This window comes from Pavona decussata, unplaced genomic scaffold (assembly GCF_977016875.1).
Source record: "Pavona decussata unplaced genomic scaffold, jaPavDecu1.1 SCAFFOLD_353, whole genome shotgun sequence".
Taxonomy (NCBI): domain Eukaryota; kingdom Metazoa; phylum Cnidaria; class Anthozoa; order Scleractinia; family Agariciidae; genus Pavona; species Pavona decussata.
The window spans coordinates 594,881-611,984 of record NW_028145734.1 but is presented as its reverse complement, the minus strand read 5'-3'; the positions used below and the strand labels follow the sequence as shown (position 1 = coordinate 611,984).

General features: G+C 38.3%; 2 protein-coding genes across 2 annotated transcripts; one reads left to right on the top strand and one right to left on the bottom strand.

Annotated features, from left to right (window-relative positions):
- The first annotated feature begins 56 nt into the window (after positions 1 to 56).
- LOC146453043 (negative elongation factor D-like) lies at positions 57 to 17,081 on the top strand. Its single transcript, XM_085097105.1, has 16 exons — positions 57 to 229; positions 321 to 433; positions 2,401 to 2,510; positions 2,866 to 2,975; positions 3,947 to 4,054; positions 5,563 to 5,715; positions 5,973 to 6,103; positions 6,815 to 6,935; positions 7,466 to 7,532; positions 7,717 to 7,829; positions 8,519 to 8,658; positions 8,885 to 8,999; positions 9,890 to 9,982; positions 14,436 to 14,576; positions 15,054 to 15,183; positions 15,898 to 17,081. Exons 1-16 carry the CDS (start codon positions 188 to 190, stop codon positions 15,924 to 15,926), a joined length of 1,716 nt encoding a protein of 571 aa, XP_084953231.1. The 5' UTR covers positions 57 to 187; the 3' UTR covers positions 15,927 to 17,081.
- LOC146453044 (uncharacterized) lies at positions 10,927 to 12,972 on the bottom strand. The gene is made up of 2 exons (XM_085097077.1): positions 11,798 to 12,972; positions 10,927 to 11,758 (listed from the first exon to the last, which is right to left on the bottom strand). Exons 1-2 carry the CDS (start codon positions 12,645 to 12,647, stop codon positions 11,049 to 11,051), a joined length of 1,560 nt encoding a protein of 519 aa, XP_084953203.1. The 5' UTR covers positions 12,648 to 12,972; the 3' UTR covers positions 10,927 to 11,048.
- Positions 17,082 to 17,104: the final 23 nt, after the last annotated feature.

The window sequence follows — 17,104 nt, the reverse complement described above, 5'->3', positions numbered from 1 at the left end:
CAGTGGTATGCTGGGAGATTTTTCATTGTTTGTTTACATAGACAAGTTTCCGTTCATCGGAGTAAGCCGCTGGCCGACATTCAACATGGCGGTGTCGAGAAGGTTTACAGTACGGTCGATCGACGCTCAACTGCTAATAATGGCCCTTACCTGTATAGGATAATTTGTGTTTTGTATTCTAGAAAGAATGGATGACTATGGAGAAGATGTTGGTTGGGATGATGCCGCAGTAAGTTAAGTTGTTACGTCTTTTTGATACTTCCATTGTAACACATTAAATTGAGCTAGTTGACTCTCTTTTGTGTTAAACTTTGCATTAGCTAAGTCCCTCAGATGAGAAAAGAGACAATGAGGTGGTTATTCAGGAGTGCATGCAGAACTTTGCTTCAAGAGATTTCATCATGGAACCAGATATTTTCAACAATATTAGGAGGTCAGTGTCTGTCAATTTTAGCTTAGGGAACCTAGCCAACCAAATTTTAGGTGAAACCTCATCCTCTTTAGCATCAACATAGTCTTTTTTCATTATACTTTGTTAAAAAAAAAAAAAATGAAAACAGCCGCGATGGCTTGCGTTAATCAACACAAAAGAATAAAACTCTCCAGATTTCCGAATCTCCGGGGGTTGACATCTCTGCACTTGCCACCCACATATTTCTCCTTTTGTATCCACTGTTTCAGGCTTTCCTTAAGCCTGGTTTACACATATGATTTCCATTCTCTTGTGGTTGTGCTTGTGCTTGCGTTGTTGCATCGTATGTGTAAACCGGGACAACGCAAGCATAAGCACAACTGTAAGGAAAGGAAACTGAAAAACAGTGACAAGTTGTCAGCGTACATTCTACAAGTTACTCATGCATTGCCATTTTCCGCCATGTTGGAATCAAATCTCCTGCCAAAAGGCAGTCTGGCCATGCGATTACGCCAAAATTTTATACTTCAGCACTTGCATATGTCACCTTATGCTAATGTTTATCGCATGTGTAAACATCCTTGTGCTTATACTTGCATCGTACGTGTAAACCAGGCTTTAGTTAAAGGTTGAGACAGCTCGGCAAGATTTCTGCACAGTGCCATGCATGTATTTAACAAATAGATTCCAATTTGCCATGCGCCTGTACTCTGATAACGCACAGATGACGTCAAAACGTGGTGAGAACAAAGAAGTATGGCTCGTAGCGTGACTGATGTTCTCACCACGTTTTGACGTCCTCTGTGCGTTATCAGAGTACAGACCCACGGCAAAATGGAATCTATTTGTTTTATACAATAACCAAGACATTTCAACACATTTCGTGAGCGAGCATCGCGTTGCCTGAGCTGAGTCAAAAACTTTCCAGCAAACTCAGTTTTGGACTACTACACACATGCAATTATGATCTTCTAAATAATAATTAGAGTATAATCCGAAAGAATTTCACTAACAATATTTTCAAAACTAACCTTTATTCCAGAAAGAAATCCTGACCTCAAAATATTACAGCATGTAAGTGGCTTCACTGCGATTTGTAATCGATTACTCGCCATTACCGGATTTCTATCGGCGACATATTTCGACAAATATTTGCTTCCTTTTCACGTTACAGCAAAGTTCTAGCTTTCCTATCCTGGTTGAGGTCACTCTCAACGGTTTTTGTCCAATTTTTTATTGAACAGTTTTCCTTTCCTGAGAAAATTTGGCTGTTTGTCCGCTACGCGCAAAAACAGTTTGCAAAACTTTGTTGACCAGTTGCTCTGGCTGGACTCTAGACTCAGATCATGTGCGCTGGTCACACCACTCGATGCTGCAATCATGCGTCTATACTCTAATCACACACTCCTCTAGACCAATCAAAACGCAAGTTTTACCCAGTTCATTGTATAAAGTTACATAACATCATGTATATGTTGTGGTTGAAATTATTTTTGGTTTTGGTTTAAAAATTTTCAGACCAGTTTGATTTTTTCCCCTTTGTCTCAGGATTATGGAAATGAATACTTCATAAAGGAAAATAAAATTTAAACTGTTTTAAACCACGACATATTCATTTTGTGACTCAAACTCTATTCATGCCTGCTGCTTTGGGGAGAGGGTTAGTATGACAGTGATACGTGCATAATAATGTGCATTGTGTTGTACATGACATTTGTAGTAATCTTGTGTAATATTATGCATAAATTTTTAATATATTAAATTTTATGTAACCACAATATAAAATATCAGTAGAAGGGATTTTAGAGTTGTTCATCCATCCATCCATCCATCCATCCATCCATCCATCCATCCATCCATCCAGTCATTCATTCATTCATTCATTCATTCATTCATTCATTTACTGTAGGTTGCAGTTTGATTTTTTCTCGATAGAAATGGAGTGATTTGAAATAAAAATTTATTCAGTTTATCATTGTTATTGATAGGTATTACCAAGCTGGAGGAATTCATGAAGAAATGGTCAAGCTGTTGTCCGATAACTATTCTGGAATAGCACAAAGTACAAATCTCCTGGCTAACTGGTTAATTGTGACAGGTAATAAAATGGCTCCTCTAGTTGTATAGCCATGTAACTTTAAGAGTTTTTATACTCGTACACCTGTAGATGTAATTAACCCCTTTAAGCCCTAGCAGTGATCAGCATCAAATTTCTCCTTGTAATATCAATGCACATTCAACCAATGAGGTCATGAGAATTAAGGAGATGATCATCCAAGGTGAATTGTCTTGATATTTTGATACCTTAATTTTGTTCTTTGATATATTTAGGGGTGAAAGGGCTGAGTCAGCATATTAACTGTTTTATGATGAACTTTATGTCAAGTAGTTTTTTTTTGTTAACTAAGATTTGTTGCTTTTAAATATTTGACCACAATGTATAATTTGTGCAGGGGCTAAAGTACCTGAAGTTGAGCAGATGGTGGAAAATCACCTTGAAACTCTAATTATCAAGCACTTTGACCCAAAGAAAGCCGACTCCATCTTTTCTGCCGAAGGAGAGGTACATGTAATTTATTGAAGAGCTGAGTACAGAAAGGTGCTATGTACATTTCTATGCCAAATTTGCTGAGGTGGAATTAGCATGTCTGTAGTAAAATCAGCCTGTCAAGAAACAAATTCTTGTTAAGTGCAGAAAAATTGGATGCCATGATCTGTTTTTGTTCAAGTTGGGCATATTATTTTTATTTCCGTTTTATTTAGTTTTTATTTTTTTTTTAGACAAAATGCCTGTGAAATCGTGAGCATTTTTTTTACCCACTGTATTGGGCAGAAGATAGATTAGAACAGGAAGGTTCTTTAAGGGAAAGACAAGAACAGTGCATCAGGTCCCATGCAAGATGCTTGCCCAAGGAAATTACTCTTCCCTGATAGCATACAAGACCTCCACAAGTGCATTACAGTGCGGACACTTGAACCGTGAACAGTCAAGGCTTTTCTTCGCCTTTTTTTTCAAATGCTGTCCAATCGGAAACTACTCCCTTGAAAACAATTAATCCGACCTTTTTTAACAACATTGAATCAGAAAAAAGATGTAAAGTTCTTAGCAAGTGATAACTTTTCTTTAGTCTGTTTATATTGCAGAGAGAGAAAAAGTCCAAAAAAGCCTTAGCCATTCACGGTTTGAGTGTCCGCACTCAAATTTCCTTCATTTTAAAATTGTATCTTCTCAAATTATTGGGCTGACAGCTGTAGGTGAACAATATTATTTTGTTCTAAGGTACATGAGGGGTTAGTTTCCAAAGAAACTGCAGTGCTGCATAGTTGGGGGAGAGGACCGAGAGCTGGCATTTTGAGTGTTAGTCCTTCATCATTCTCTCTGACAAAGGGCTAAAACTTGAAACGTCAGCTCTTCAAACCTTTTACAGTGGCAAAATTACTTTAGCTATTAACACTGTTGACGAAACCAAAGTTATACTTGAAGGTATAGCTAACTTTTATTGATTTTGTTTTCTTTCCTTTTTCTGTTGTTAGACCCCGTCATGGTTGGAGGACATGATTGTTCACCAGACATGGAGGTCCATGTTTTATAAACTGGCTGAACATTATCCAGATTGCCTGATGCTTAACTTTACCATCAAGGTACCTAACATTATTTCACCTCCTTGCTGTTTGTTAATTATTCACACTTTGATTTAAAGCTCAATATAAATTAAAGCAGTTGAGACCTATTTTTTCTTGCTAGTCACATGTGCTGTTATTTTATACAAGGTAGTTATGGAATGAAGTTTGAAAAAATGACATTCGAATGCAAGCCATAATCAGCAGTACCTTCCTGTAATGCAGCTTTGTTTATTATGCTGTACAAGATGGTGCTAACTTTTTACAGTAGTGGTGTTGTCAACTCCATGGAAGGATTCTTAAAGTGTTACTTTTCTATATAATCATTATTTTGCTGTCTAAGTATCATGCTTTGTTAAGTAAGTAAGTATTAAGTGAACTTTATTTAGACAGGGTGGCCCAATCAGCTACGGGGCTGTTATCCTGAGGGGCCCTGTTTACACCTAAAATAATTATTATTATGGTATGAGAAAAAAATTACAATATATATTACTCAAACACTTTTGGGTTAAAATATCATAGGATAGAAAAAATAAATAAAAACATTTGCACACTAAGAAAAAAATCTATGCAAAATCGTGTTTCATCATTAGCTGCTTAAAAGCCTCCAAGGACGCTGCCTGTTTGTATGTTTCAGGTAACGAATTAAATAAAATCGCTCCGGAGTACCTAAAAGTTCTCTTCCCGAGGCTAAGTTTGGGTCTTGAAGGATGAATGTCTTCACGCCGACGTGTATTGTAACTATGGAAACTGCGGTTTCTATTAAAATAATCAGAAAGATACTGGGGCACTAAATCATTAAGACATTTGAAGACTAAGATAGATTTGTTCCTTTTCCTGGGTGAAGTCTTCCTGGTAAGAATAAAATTCCAAGGAAGGTGAAATCTCATTGCCATATTGATTTCATTCTTCCTTTTAAGATTAAAGCCTTGAAATGAAGGATGCAAATTTCAAACAGTACTGTGACTTGTTCCAGCAGCGGTATTTTGATCAGATTTAAACTTCATGCATCTGGCATGTGAGAATTAAATGACATTTTTCCCACTTTGCATAACCAATGGAAACCTAGTGAGTTTTTAAGTTTTTCCGTGCAACCAGCTCTTTTCAACCCTCTCAAAAATCTAAACATCTTATTATTCTGATATCCTTGAAAAATGCTGTAAGCGAAGAGAAAAATGAGAAAAGTAATAAAAATGGTATTATGACCATTAAGAAACAGATTAATATGCAAAATTTATCAGGAAACCTGTCTTTTTCTTCTGTACACGAAGACTAGCATTAATTTTACATGTATCCAATGAACATTAAATTTTGTCTCCTAGATCTACAATGTAGTTGCAATTTGAATTTTTTTCTACTCAAATTGATAATTACATGTAACATATGGAATTAAGATTGCAATAATCACCTTGAGTTCCAATGTTATCCTCATTAAGAAGGCTTGACCAGGCTTCACTGTAACAGACACCCACTGGTTACCTTAACACACTAGCTACAGTGTTCATAAGTTGTGTTTGTTTTCTTTTCAGCTAATTTCTGATGCAGGATATCAAGGCGAGATTACCAGTGTGTCAACAGCTTGTCATCAGATTGAAGTGTTTTCTCGTGTGCTCAAGACTTCAGCTTGCACATTTTTAGAGGAAGGAGAACAGACAGTTGACAGCAACCTGTCAGAGTTTTCTGTAAGTTCACATAAATGTCCACTCCCTTTCACAGACATGTATAGGAAATAAAGAATAAAATTCTTGCTCACAAAATCCTGAATGTTCCTCCTCCTCCTCCTCCTTACCCCTCAAAAACAAAGCCTCAAGCCAATAAAGAAAGCTTCCACACTCTTCCATAATTTTCAATTGATGCATTCACCACTAACAACTCTAAAACCAAGTACTGATTAATGCATGAATGTAATAGTCTTGTCATATTTCTACTTTTTGATCAGAAAATGGTGTGCTACGGACAGCACACATACCTGTATGCTCAGTGCTTGTTGAATCACGTTGCTCAAAATACCGATGGAGGGAGTAAATTAACAAGGCTCAGTCAAGAACTTCAAAAGAGAGCAGTTGAAAGGTAATTATTAAAAATTAATTAGTGAGCTTCTGACTTTTAGAAGGTAAGTTTATTCAATGAAGGGGCTAGTACATTTATGTACAGAAAAACATCATGTGCAAACTTGCCCAATTTTACAATGGATGTTGTGCCACTACTAGCACTAATAATATTTATGGTAAATTTGAGAATAACATGTAACTCTGCAGTGTTTGTTGAAGTGCTGAGTGAACCCATGAATTTCGCACTGAGTTTTAGCCCTAGTAAGGAAATGGGAGATCGCACAAGGCAAAGAAAGAGTGGGAATCAAACCCACAATTCTACAGTGTTAGCCTGTACTGCTGAAACCTACAAGATATTAAATTATTTTATGATTAATTATGCAAAAGCAAATTTACTAGGAAGTTTAAATTTCATGTCTCTGCTTTAATGTAGTGGCAGTTTCATGTGGTCTTTCAAAATTCAGCCTTTAGACAAAAAACAAAATAATATATGGATCCACATTATTTTAACACACAAAATCTGCAGCACATGCTAAAACTGGGCAAGTTTGAAGCATTCTCACTGGCTTTTTGGCTGAAAAGGTAATATTATATATGCCCCTTTGCTTAATTTAACCCTACTTATAGCATACGTATACCCTGTAACTTGCCGAGAAAAACATTGTTCAAGACATTGTTTAGTAATCAATTGAATGTTCTTTTAACTCATACGATCCCCATTTATTTGCAGTGGTCATGAAGTGACAGAAATCACATTATCATTGAATGGTGCAGCGGCATATCCTAGAGCATATTCAGCTCTCTCATCCATGCTGGGAAAAAACTCTCTCAACCCAGGAGACATCACAGTGGTGAGTTGATTTCAGCTGCAAAAAAAAGCATGGTTATATAGTTGGTTATCCCGTCAGTAGTAGGGGATTGACATTTGAATTTGGGTCTGTATTATGATTATTACTGAGCAATATCTGAGCACTTTTGCAGTCAAAGACCTTATGGTTAAAGTTGTGACCTTTTGTCAGTTATATTGTTTTTCTTTAATTGGCTCCTCTTATGATGTCAAAATTTTGTATGACAAACTGACAACCTAATTTTAACTAGCTTATCCCTGAGATTTTGCCAGAACTTGTTTTTCTTGTACTTTAAGTTCAAAATTCATATTTTTACTCTGATCTCAGATGTCAACTTTTACAGAAATTTAAGATTATTTAATAATTACATAATTTGGATATTTCTTTGGAGATATTATTAGCATGTTTGCTGTTACAAACTTGAAGAAAAACAAAATATTTTTTGTCTTATCTTATCCATGAGTGTACTTATGCTTATAGAATTTGCCATACATGTATATATTTGCCCTCTCATTCCTTTCTTCACAATTCAGCTGTACAAGTTGTATAGTAGTTCCCAGCCTCCTGCTTGTGCTCTCATCAGAGTGCCGCAGTTTCTAGGTAGGTGACTGTTCTCATGATCATTATGATCAATCTACATCACGTGTTTACAACCGGTATTTTTGAAATTTGAACAGAGTTTTGAAATTTAAATCCAAACAAAAGAATATTTAAATCGTCATCCATTTTTGCATTGGGTCTGTGTCCTTCTATAATGGAAGCAAACATTGGTTTGATCTTTTAGAACTCCTTCTGGAATCGTTATTTAAACCTGGTCAGCATTTAAATCCAGAGCATAAGTTCAAATATGTTTATCTCCTGGCATATGCTGCATCTGTTCATGAGACCTGGATTGAGGTAAGCTTATGCTAGTTAACATAATGATATTGAAGGGGTAAGCATAACTGACCTAATCGATTTTTGTGTTCCAAAAGAAAACAAATCTTGTTTATGAGGGGAAGGGGGGAGGGGGGGGGGGGAGGGAATGCAAGAAAAGTTGCAGGCCAATCAGCAAAAATGTTTTACAAACAAGCCACTTGTTTCCTTGAATTTGGAGCTAATTTTTCATGAAAAGCAAACATCAAGCCCAAATTCGACATGTGTTGGTTATGCTCTCACCGCTTCAATTTGAGAAGATGTTTAATAATCATCAGACATAGTGTAGTTCATAGCTAACTGTTACTTTTCATGTAATGTAAAAGCCAGATAATTGATGCCAGTGAACATTCTTAACATATACGCCTTCTTTCAACTTACAGTTCTAAGACATCACATAGTTTTTAGCCAAATCCACTTGACATTGCAGATGATCCAAAACTACAATCATTATTGACAAAAAAAAATCAACATACAGAGGTCTACGAAAGTACATGTACAAAATTCAACTGTGCATGCACTGGGCTCAAAACAATACAAAAACGGTAGCAATAAATTTTTAGGAAACAAGATCAACCATTAGTTAATTTGGTTAATTGAGGATTTTCCAAGGTAGTCACATGGTTGTCAAATGTTTTGACGACTGTTGCAAATTTGACTTTGTTTTTTAGGATGAACGAGTAATGCTCAACAAGGATGAGCTCAAAACAACTTCTCAGGCTTTGGATAAAATACACTCACTATGTGTGCAGGAAACCAAGAAAGGCTCTCAGCTGCTGGCTGAAGTTGGTGTGCTGTTCCAGTGTATAAGGTAAGTGCAGCAAGCTCAGGAGTCTGTACTACAAGCAAACCAAGCATAATGAAGCAAATCTAAATCAAATGGGAAGGTACTTTAAACACTCGCTTGCTGAAACTACATGTACATGTACTCAATGACACAAATTGACATCATTTTTGTTCCAAAATCAGCCATCTTGGAAATGCAGTCATGAAGGTGTTGTTATATAAGTTACTTGATGTGCCACTTTATTTTATAGGTTCCCTGTGGTAGCGATGGGTTTGCTAAAGTGGGTGGACTGTACAGTATGTGACCCATCATTCTTTAAGCTTCTCACTGACTCAACACCAGTTCACTTAGCTTTACTGGATGAGGTAAGCTGCAATGTGGATAAGTCACTTTCTTTCCTATTTCATTAACCCCTGAGGCTAGTTGTTCATAACTTTATCCAGCTACCCTGTGGATTAAATCGGTGCAAAGATTTCAGTATTACCCCCATGCTGTCATGAAATAGACTAATACTGTATGCATAACCAAGGGTGGGGCTGTTTGGAAATTTCTTTTGCCAAATGTTTTATTTGGAGTATAATTATAGTACTCGCTGGATAGCGACTTATCCCCAGGAAAAAGTTATCCAGTCATTGAACAACTGGGCCTAGTTGTTCGAAAGCTGATTAACGCTAATCCATGATTAAAAGTTAACCGAGGTTTACATCTCGCTCATAAAAATGATTTTATAGGCTCATTTTAAGCTAATGGTAAAGAAAAGTCTAAGGCAAGACTTAGGGACAAAAATCTTTTGGACGACTCCTTATGGATTAGTAATATACTCCAATCAAAGTTCATGTTAACCCAGGATTAGCTTCTTTCCAGAAAGAAGTGGAATTTAGAAATGATGGTTTTTTTGAGGAGAGGGGAAAACCGGAGTATCCAGAGAAAAAACTCTTGGAGCAAGGACGAGAATCAGCCACAAACTCAACCCACTTATGACGCCGAGTCCGGGAATCGAACCCGAGCCACATTGATGGGAGGCGAGTGTTCTCACCACTGCACCATCCCTGCTCCCCTTTAATAACGTTTTAAAACTTGATTTGACCTCTTTTGCCCATTCCCATGGAATCCCCAGTTTCCGACCCCCGGCGCCACCCCCCCCCCCCCCCCTGCTCCGCACTGTCATGTGAGTCCTCCAACCCCGCCCCTCCCCACTCTTGCCGCAATGTTCACTCGTTAATTTTTTTTTTTTTTTCACTCCAACTCTTCCCAGATTAGTTCCTGCCACGCCCTACAACACCGCTTGGTGCTTAATGTTCTGATCCGACTGTTTGAGTCTCCGACCCCTCTAGATACCTTAGTGGAGGTAAGCAACAGCCATAGAGGGATCAGGGATCAGGGATCCGTCTCTTGCAATAATTTTCCTGGCATGTGAAGTCACCCAGCATGTCCCCGGTAAACGTTGCGGTTGTTACTCGGTTGTCCGCATTGTGTCACGGTAGTCTACGTGATAATCTACAGCCATATACCGTGGTAACAGATTAATAAAATTTCGGTGGAAATGTTCTTAAAAAGAAGACTGGACGTTTTTTGTTTGTTTGTTTGTTTTCATATATTCTGAAGGTGATCGTGATGATCGAAAAAACATTCAATATTCTTTTTTTAATAACATTTTTACCTAATTCGTTTTAATCTACGCAATACGTTTTTGCAAAACTTTGACCTGAAAAGTGAGACTCCCCTCCCGTAACAGGACCTTCTTGGGGATAGTTAAAGGTTCCATATAGGTAATGTAAAGTTACTGTATTCAAAGGTCGTACGATTTTAATACGCATGCTGCTTGAGGGTTTGGGGATGCACTTTTCTATTTCGAAGAACACAATCTAAGTATTAGAGAGCTGGAAACGGAGATTATGGATGCTTAAAACGGGCCAACCAACCCAAAGTTACTGAGGAAATTCAAGTACACCCTGCTACATTTTGTATACATGCACTAAATATATACACCAATAACTGATGATTTCACTTCTAAAATTGGTAACAAATACAAGGTTATGTTAATCTTAAGATGCTCCTCATCTTATCTTCATTACATCAGAACTAGCGTGCATGATTGCATGTTACTCATCAACACCTTACAAAAAAGGGTTCTCTTTTTGTAGCTTTGCTTTAGTTACGCTTGCTTACCATGAATAAGTCTTGTATGCCCTTGCCCTTTCCCTTACCCTTGTTTACTTTTCTGTTGATAATCAAATTTAAGAAAGTGGGACAAGGCTAAAAGATGTATTCAAAAAGACCGACGGAAACAAGTTTGGACTAAAATATTCAGAAATCTTTATTCATTATGTAGTTGAAAGTTCACCACAGAATCTCCACCTTGTCCATCTACACAGCATCAGTTCTTTCAAACTAGAGTTTCTCATTTCACAGCTTCAAAGTACAGGCATTTTATTTTTTCTGAGATCCCCTCTTCGTGGCGTTCGAGCGAAAGGCAGCCTGGAGCGTTTAACTTTTTCCAGTCTGTAATTTGAGGAATTCGCGACTTTCTTGCCCTCTTGGGTTTCCTGCTGAATTATCCAGGCGTCTGGTGGAGAGTTAAACTTCTCTGAAGTCTGCCCTTCTTCGAGATGAACCACTGCGTTGTTACCTTCTGTTGTGGCTGCTTGGGAATTGCCCGTCTCCTGATCTTGTGTTTCTGGAGACTTGTAATTTCTCGCCGCTTTGATTTGGTTTTTCTCTGCCTTTCTGAAGTCCGAGGATGTTAGTGTGGCTTCTCCGGATGCATCAGTTTGTTTTGCCTTTGTTGTTGTTCCCGTTGCTTCTGTTGTTGCTGTTATTGTTTTCAGTGTCCGATGTTTTGTTGCTTGAAAGTTGTCGGTCTTTTGCCCCTCGAAGTATTGTTGTGCTGGTGTTTCAACAGTCCGTGTGGTTATGTTATGGTTGGCTGTCAGTGCAGAGTAGGAGCCCTTCTTCTGAGGTCTCTCCACGTTTACATAATTGATTTTACCATCTAAAGATGCCGACTCGGGAAAATACTTCCTTACTTGGGTAGCAGACGCCATTTTGTCTCTTCCGATGACTGGTTGGTTTGTGGCACGGCCTGTCAACTCTAATTTAGCCGAGTGACCTTTTTCCTCCGCTACTCCACTCCAATCAGACAATGGTGTATAATATTGCTTACATCCAACAACTCTTCTCTTTGCGCTGTCAAGCCCGTCCTCTTTCGGTCGCAAATGATCACTTTCTATCATTTCAGTGTTTTTAGTAAACGTTTCGACATCTCCTTTATTTACTCTTCTTCTTCGTACCTGTGAATCAAATATTCCCTGACTGAGATCAACTCCGCCTTCCTTTTCTCCAAGAAAATACCTTTGATCCTCTGAATCAACCAGAAACAATTTCCCTTGAGCACAAACAACCTTCTTTTCGTTTCCTCCTTCAGAATCGCTTTGGCGATGTGTGTTGGAATTCCTGTGCGAGAGAGCGTCTTTCTTGTTAACTCCGTTTTCCCCAACTTTGTAGACGTTTTTGTGAATAACCCATTGTGTTGCCATCAACCGAGGCTTCTCTGTTCTCTCATTCTTTCCTGCCTTCGTCTTTGCGCCCTGTAAGTTAAAGTGTTCGTCTTTAGTTTTTGACCCATCCTCTGCTGCATTCATTTTCTTTCGGCAACGAAACGCCTCACTCCGTAAAGGCCAACAGCTCTCTGCGTCGCACCCAGGTTTAATTTCTGTCTCCAACTTTGTGCTTTGGTTGGTAAAAATGCTCTTGTCAGCTTTTGGCAGGTGAGCTGTTACTGGCTTGGTCTTATAATTTTGAGAATTATTGTCATTTCTCAGTAGCTTGCCATGTTTACAACTTCCTTGAAATCCCTGAGATACCAAAGAGCACAATTCTTGTTGAATGCGAAGGGCAAGATTCCATAAAAAGCAGACGAGAATCTCTGTGACAGCATAAGCGAGAACAGTAGTTAAAAGGAGGATTTCTATCACATGATCGAAAAAACTTCTTCTTGGTTTCATTAAGTCCATATGCTATGATGACTGTTGAGGTGCTGTTTGTTCGTTTGTGACGTCTTATCGACGCGTCGCGCTCGTTAAAGGAATGCGCGCGCACAGTTTCGCGTCATCGCTTGCTGTGCACTTTGTTTGTAATCATAAAGCGCGAAGTTGGACCAATGTGAAATTTTTTTGTACAATTTGTAAGGTGATCGACTCTCCAATCCGAATCCAGAAAAATCAAGCAAACTCACAAGGGAACGTAATAAGATATTATACTCTTTAGAGGAAGGTTATATTTAAACCCCTCACTTCCTAAAACGGAATGGCCATGCCCCAAGAATTCCACAATGTTTTTAAGGTTCTCTTTAAGGTGGCCGAACACAGTTTTTCCATTACACAGGTGTTAGTAAACATTATTTGAAAACTACGTACTTCTGAGTACCCGAAATTAGCATGGTGCAAGATTAACTAAGAAAGAATAAATTTTGATACTTCTTGTTGAACAAGGTGCCGTCGCCATGGCAACGCAGCAAGCTATTAACCGTCCACAAATAATGGTTTTTCTTAATTTTTAGAAAATGCACTCGTTAGATTTTTTCCATATTTTGTATCCAGAAAAATCCACAAAATACTGACATAGTGACGCTGCTTTCATGTAATTTTAACAGACAGATCTCCTGTAAATGTTGGTTTTGCACTTTAATGTTTTTTGAAGATATCCTCTGTTAGATTTTGTTTTTGGTTTGTAGGCAAGTTACGCTTTTAGAAAACTACTGTTTTGTCAAATTTCACGAAATTCTAACGAGCGGTTCCTTAGAAAACAGTTTATTTCCATTAAAATAACCAGTCACAATTTTTTGTTCAAATGCGCATGCGTGGCTTTTAATTAGGGTTTCTCAGGAAGATGAAAGGCGTACAAAAAGGCTTAGCTCATTGTGAACTCAATTTCTTTGTTCGGCGATAAATGAAGAAGGATTCACAAACAAGAAACTAAGTTATTTTAAGAGCAAAACTTACCTTTTGGTATAAAATCGAGTGGTCGATAGTATTTGCTTACCACAACCCTAGCGCGCGCTTAATAGCATCACTAACAGAATCTGTAAAGCGCGCGCAAACTGTGTTCGGCCACCTTAAACAAACATGTCGACTTGAAAAAGCGATAGTAAAGTTAGCAATGCTCATCCTAGCCAAACTAGCTGAAAAACTCGTGTTATTGCCGTGAGATTTTAATCCGGTTGAAAAGTGAACTCAACCGTGCAGACTCTTTGGAATTTTAAGCCAATCTTGGTTCTTGTTTCTCCCAGGCAATTTTAGTTTACGCCCGTGCTTAAATGCAAGAAAAGAAAATCTTCTCTCTCCCACTGCGTTGAAATTTACTAGTATGTTATCTGATCTATAAGGCCAGCTTCATGTGCAATTCCAACGTTGTGACGGACACAAACAACGCGATGAACCAATCAGAACTCAGAATTCAAAAGAACTGCATGCAACTGGAGCCAGGCGCGGGAAAATGTATTCAAGCAAGTCAAGATTTTAAACCAATCACAGTTGTCATTTTCACAATGGCCTTCTTTTACTACAGCCACCAGAATCCTTAACTTTTTTTTTTGGGGGGGGGGGGGGGGGGGAGGGGGTTCTTGTGTAAATTAAGGTTTTAAATTATTTTAACCTCACAGGGATTACAAGATTTAAATAGTCTAAGAAAGGAAAAACGAAATGCACTATAATAGTTGTAGTAAAATAACGTTATCGTGAGAATGGCTTATACAAAGCACTATAAAAAAAACCGCTCAATTTGTGTCTTTGTTTTAATATCAGCTTGAGTTCAAGAAAACTGTGCTTGATCGAATGATCCATCTGCTAAGCCGAGGATATGTAGTGGCTGTGATAAGCTATATAAACACCTGCCTGGAGAAACAAAACACAGATAACTCGCTCATAAGACACTTTGTCACAGAGGTAAGTGAAGTTACTCTCTTTATTCCAATTTACGTGTAGTGGAGGCTACCCTGGGTGCCAGAGAATTTTCACGCGCGGTTTCCAGTTTCGGAGAAGTCTTTGTTTCGGTCGTTAAAGTGCATGGGTTCGGCCTTCGGCCGTAAAAGTGTTCCTGCCGCGCGCGAGAAAAAACGTAAATGGAGGCAAATAATCATACAAACACTCGTAGAAGGTTTAGAGAACTCTCAGTGAACGGCCATTATGTATCTTGAACTTGAGATTTATATGTCGTTACAGTTTATGAGGATGGGGCCGCAATCATCTATGATGCATAGAACTCGACAATATATAATCTAAACGTTTTAGTATAAAGGTTCCCAGTCAAATATTTGAGCAGTTGTTACCAAAATACAGCAAAATCTACGTGACAGTTCCCCGTTAACCTCCTTAGAAACAGGAAAAGTGCTTTATGTAATACGCTTGTCTTTCTCTCCCCAGGTCCTAGAAATGATAGCTCCTCCATACTCTCCCGAGTTCATCCAACTTTTCCTTCCCATCGTTCGTAACGAGGAGATCACAGGGAGACTGCGCAATGCTGATCGCACGGACGATGTCTCGTTGTTTTTAGGTAAGTATCCATCCTCGCCGGAGACTCAGGGGTAGATAATGTGAAATCCTCAAGACTAAATTCTGGTACCTTTAAATGGCTCCTTTTAAAATTTCTGTCGTCGATTCCTGTCATTTTTGGCAGGGGATTTTTTGTGCATTGATAACCGAGAACTCGCGCAAGTTGTTGTTAATTAAAAAGAAGTTAGGGCTTTTTCCAATTCTGTCCACGTAACAGTTGCCGAAAGGAGAAGGAGAAGCCCGGGAAATTCACGATAACCGGAACCCGAGATACGCGCGCGGAGCGCAAATTGCGAAGCGCGAATCCATGCCACGCAGGCTGCCCACTATATAGGTTATCGTTAGTCTGACATTCTAGTATTTGTTGTTGTTGTTGTTGTTTCTCGGCAGCTAGGTTTTTTCAGCCGGGAGCGATGAAAAGCAGCTAGCTCATTCGATGAGATGAGTAGAAACGAATATTTCGTTTGTGTCAACTGTGAACTGAGTTAATAACCAAAAGACCACCATAAAGAGATTCGAGAGCTGACGTTTCAAGCGTTAGCCCTTCGCCAGAGCGAATCCAGCCTGACGAAGAGCTAAGGTTTGAAACGTCAGCTCTCAGCTTATCGTAACTTATCAACTCAGAATATAACCGCGTGGGTGAAGTAACTGCAATTCTTTTGCAAAGGATCTTTTCTCGTACTCATTCTAATGGTATTCTTTTGTTCTATTTTAGCCCACTGTGCTCAACAAGGGGGTGTTTAAATAGAGAAACAGAAAGTTCAAAGCCAAACTTGTTTTCTTCAAGATGGTGCCCAAAAACTGTTGCCTGACAGGGCTCTAGTTACACAGGCCACCCAAGGAACTGATTTTGGCTAATTCACAGCTTGAGCTCCTAATATTTAACAGTCTGGAAACTTTGGGCTCCTTCAACATTTTCGCAGTCAACAGCTTTGAAATCAAATCTACATAAACCAAAACTTTTTTTTAAAGAGTGTAACACTAAAACCAAATAGTAGGTAGTACTAATAGACCTTTTTCATAAATGGCGACCGATAATTCTTTTGTTTTCATGAAAATTAGCCTTACTAGCCTCGTTAGCATGTGCAATATTCAATTGAAATTTTACTCTAAAACAAGGTAAGAAGGGCTAATTAACATATATCGAAAAGAATAATAAATTCGCTGCCATTTGTGAAAAAGGTCTATAAGCTTGTGCGCTTATATGAATGTACAGTATGCAAATGCTATGGAATGTTTTGGATCCAGGGCAAAGCTTGGTGGACATATTGAGCTACAGCTTACAATAACTTACTGTAGGTGTGAGAGGGCCTTTTATCGTAGCCTTTTCGTGCGAAGTCAAGAGAAGGAAACCTCCACTCTCGAAACATATTAGTTGAAAATACAATCTACTTTGAAATTTCGTTGGAAAACATGGAAATAATATTTCAGTGTCGGACAAAACATGATTTGATTATCGCCTATTTTCGCTTTTAAATTTCCCGGGCGCCGCCATCTTGGATTTCATGGCGTAATACGGTTGCTCAATTCTTTCACACAAAAGAACTTCTGCTGAATAACAAAAGCGTTAACCGTTACACGTCATAAAATTCAAAATGGTTGAGCCCAAGAAATTTAAAAGCGAATGTAAAATGTCATTTCTACGTTTTCTACGACACTATTTCCAACCGTCAATTTGTTGTCAGAGTGGAGGTTCCCTTTAAGAGAAAAACGTCCGATAACCAGGCTACCGATAATTCTCTCCCGCCAAAAAGGTTGAGCCTTTATTTTTTTTTCTACCGACATCGGAATTGTGATTTTTGCATGTAAATAGTAGCAAGGTATAAATAATTGTTCAGTAAAGATATATTGCCAAGAAAGATCAAATCAAAATAACAAAATTCTAATAAATAACTAGTAGAGATGCGGTTCAAAAAACTTTT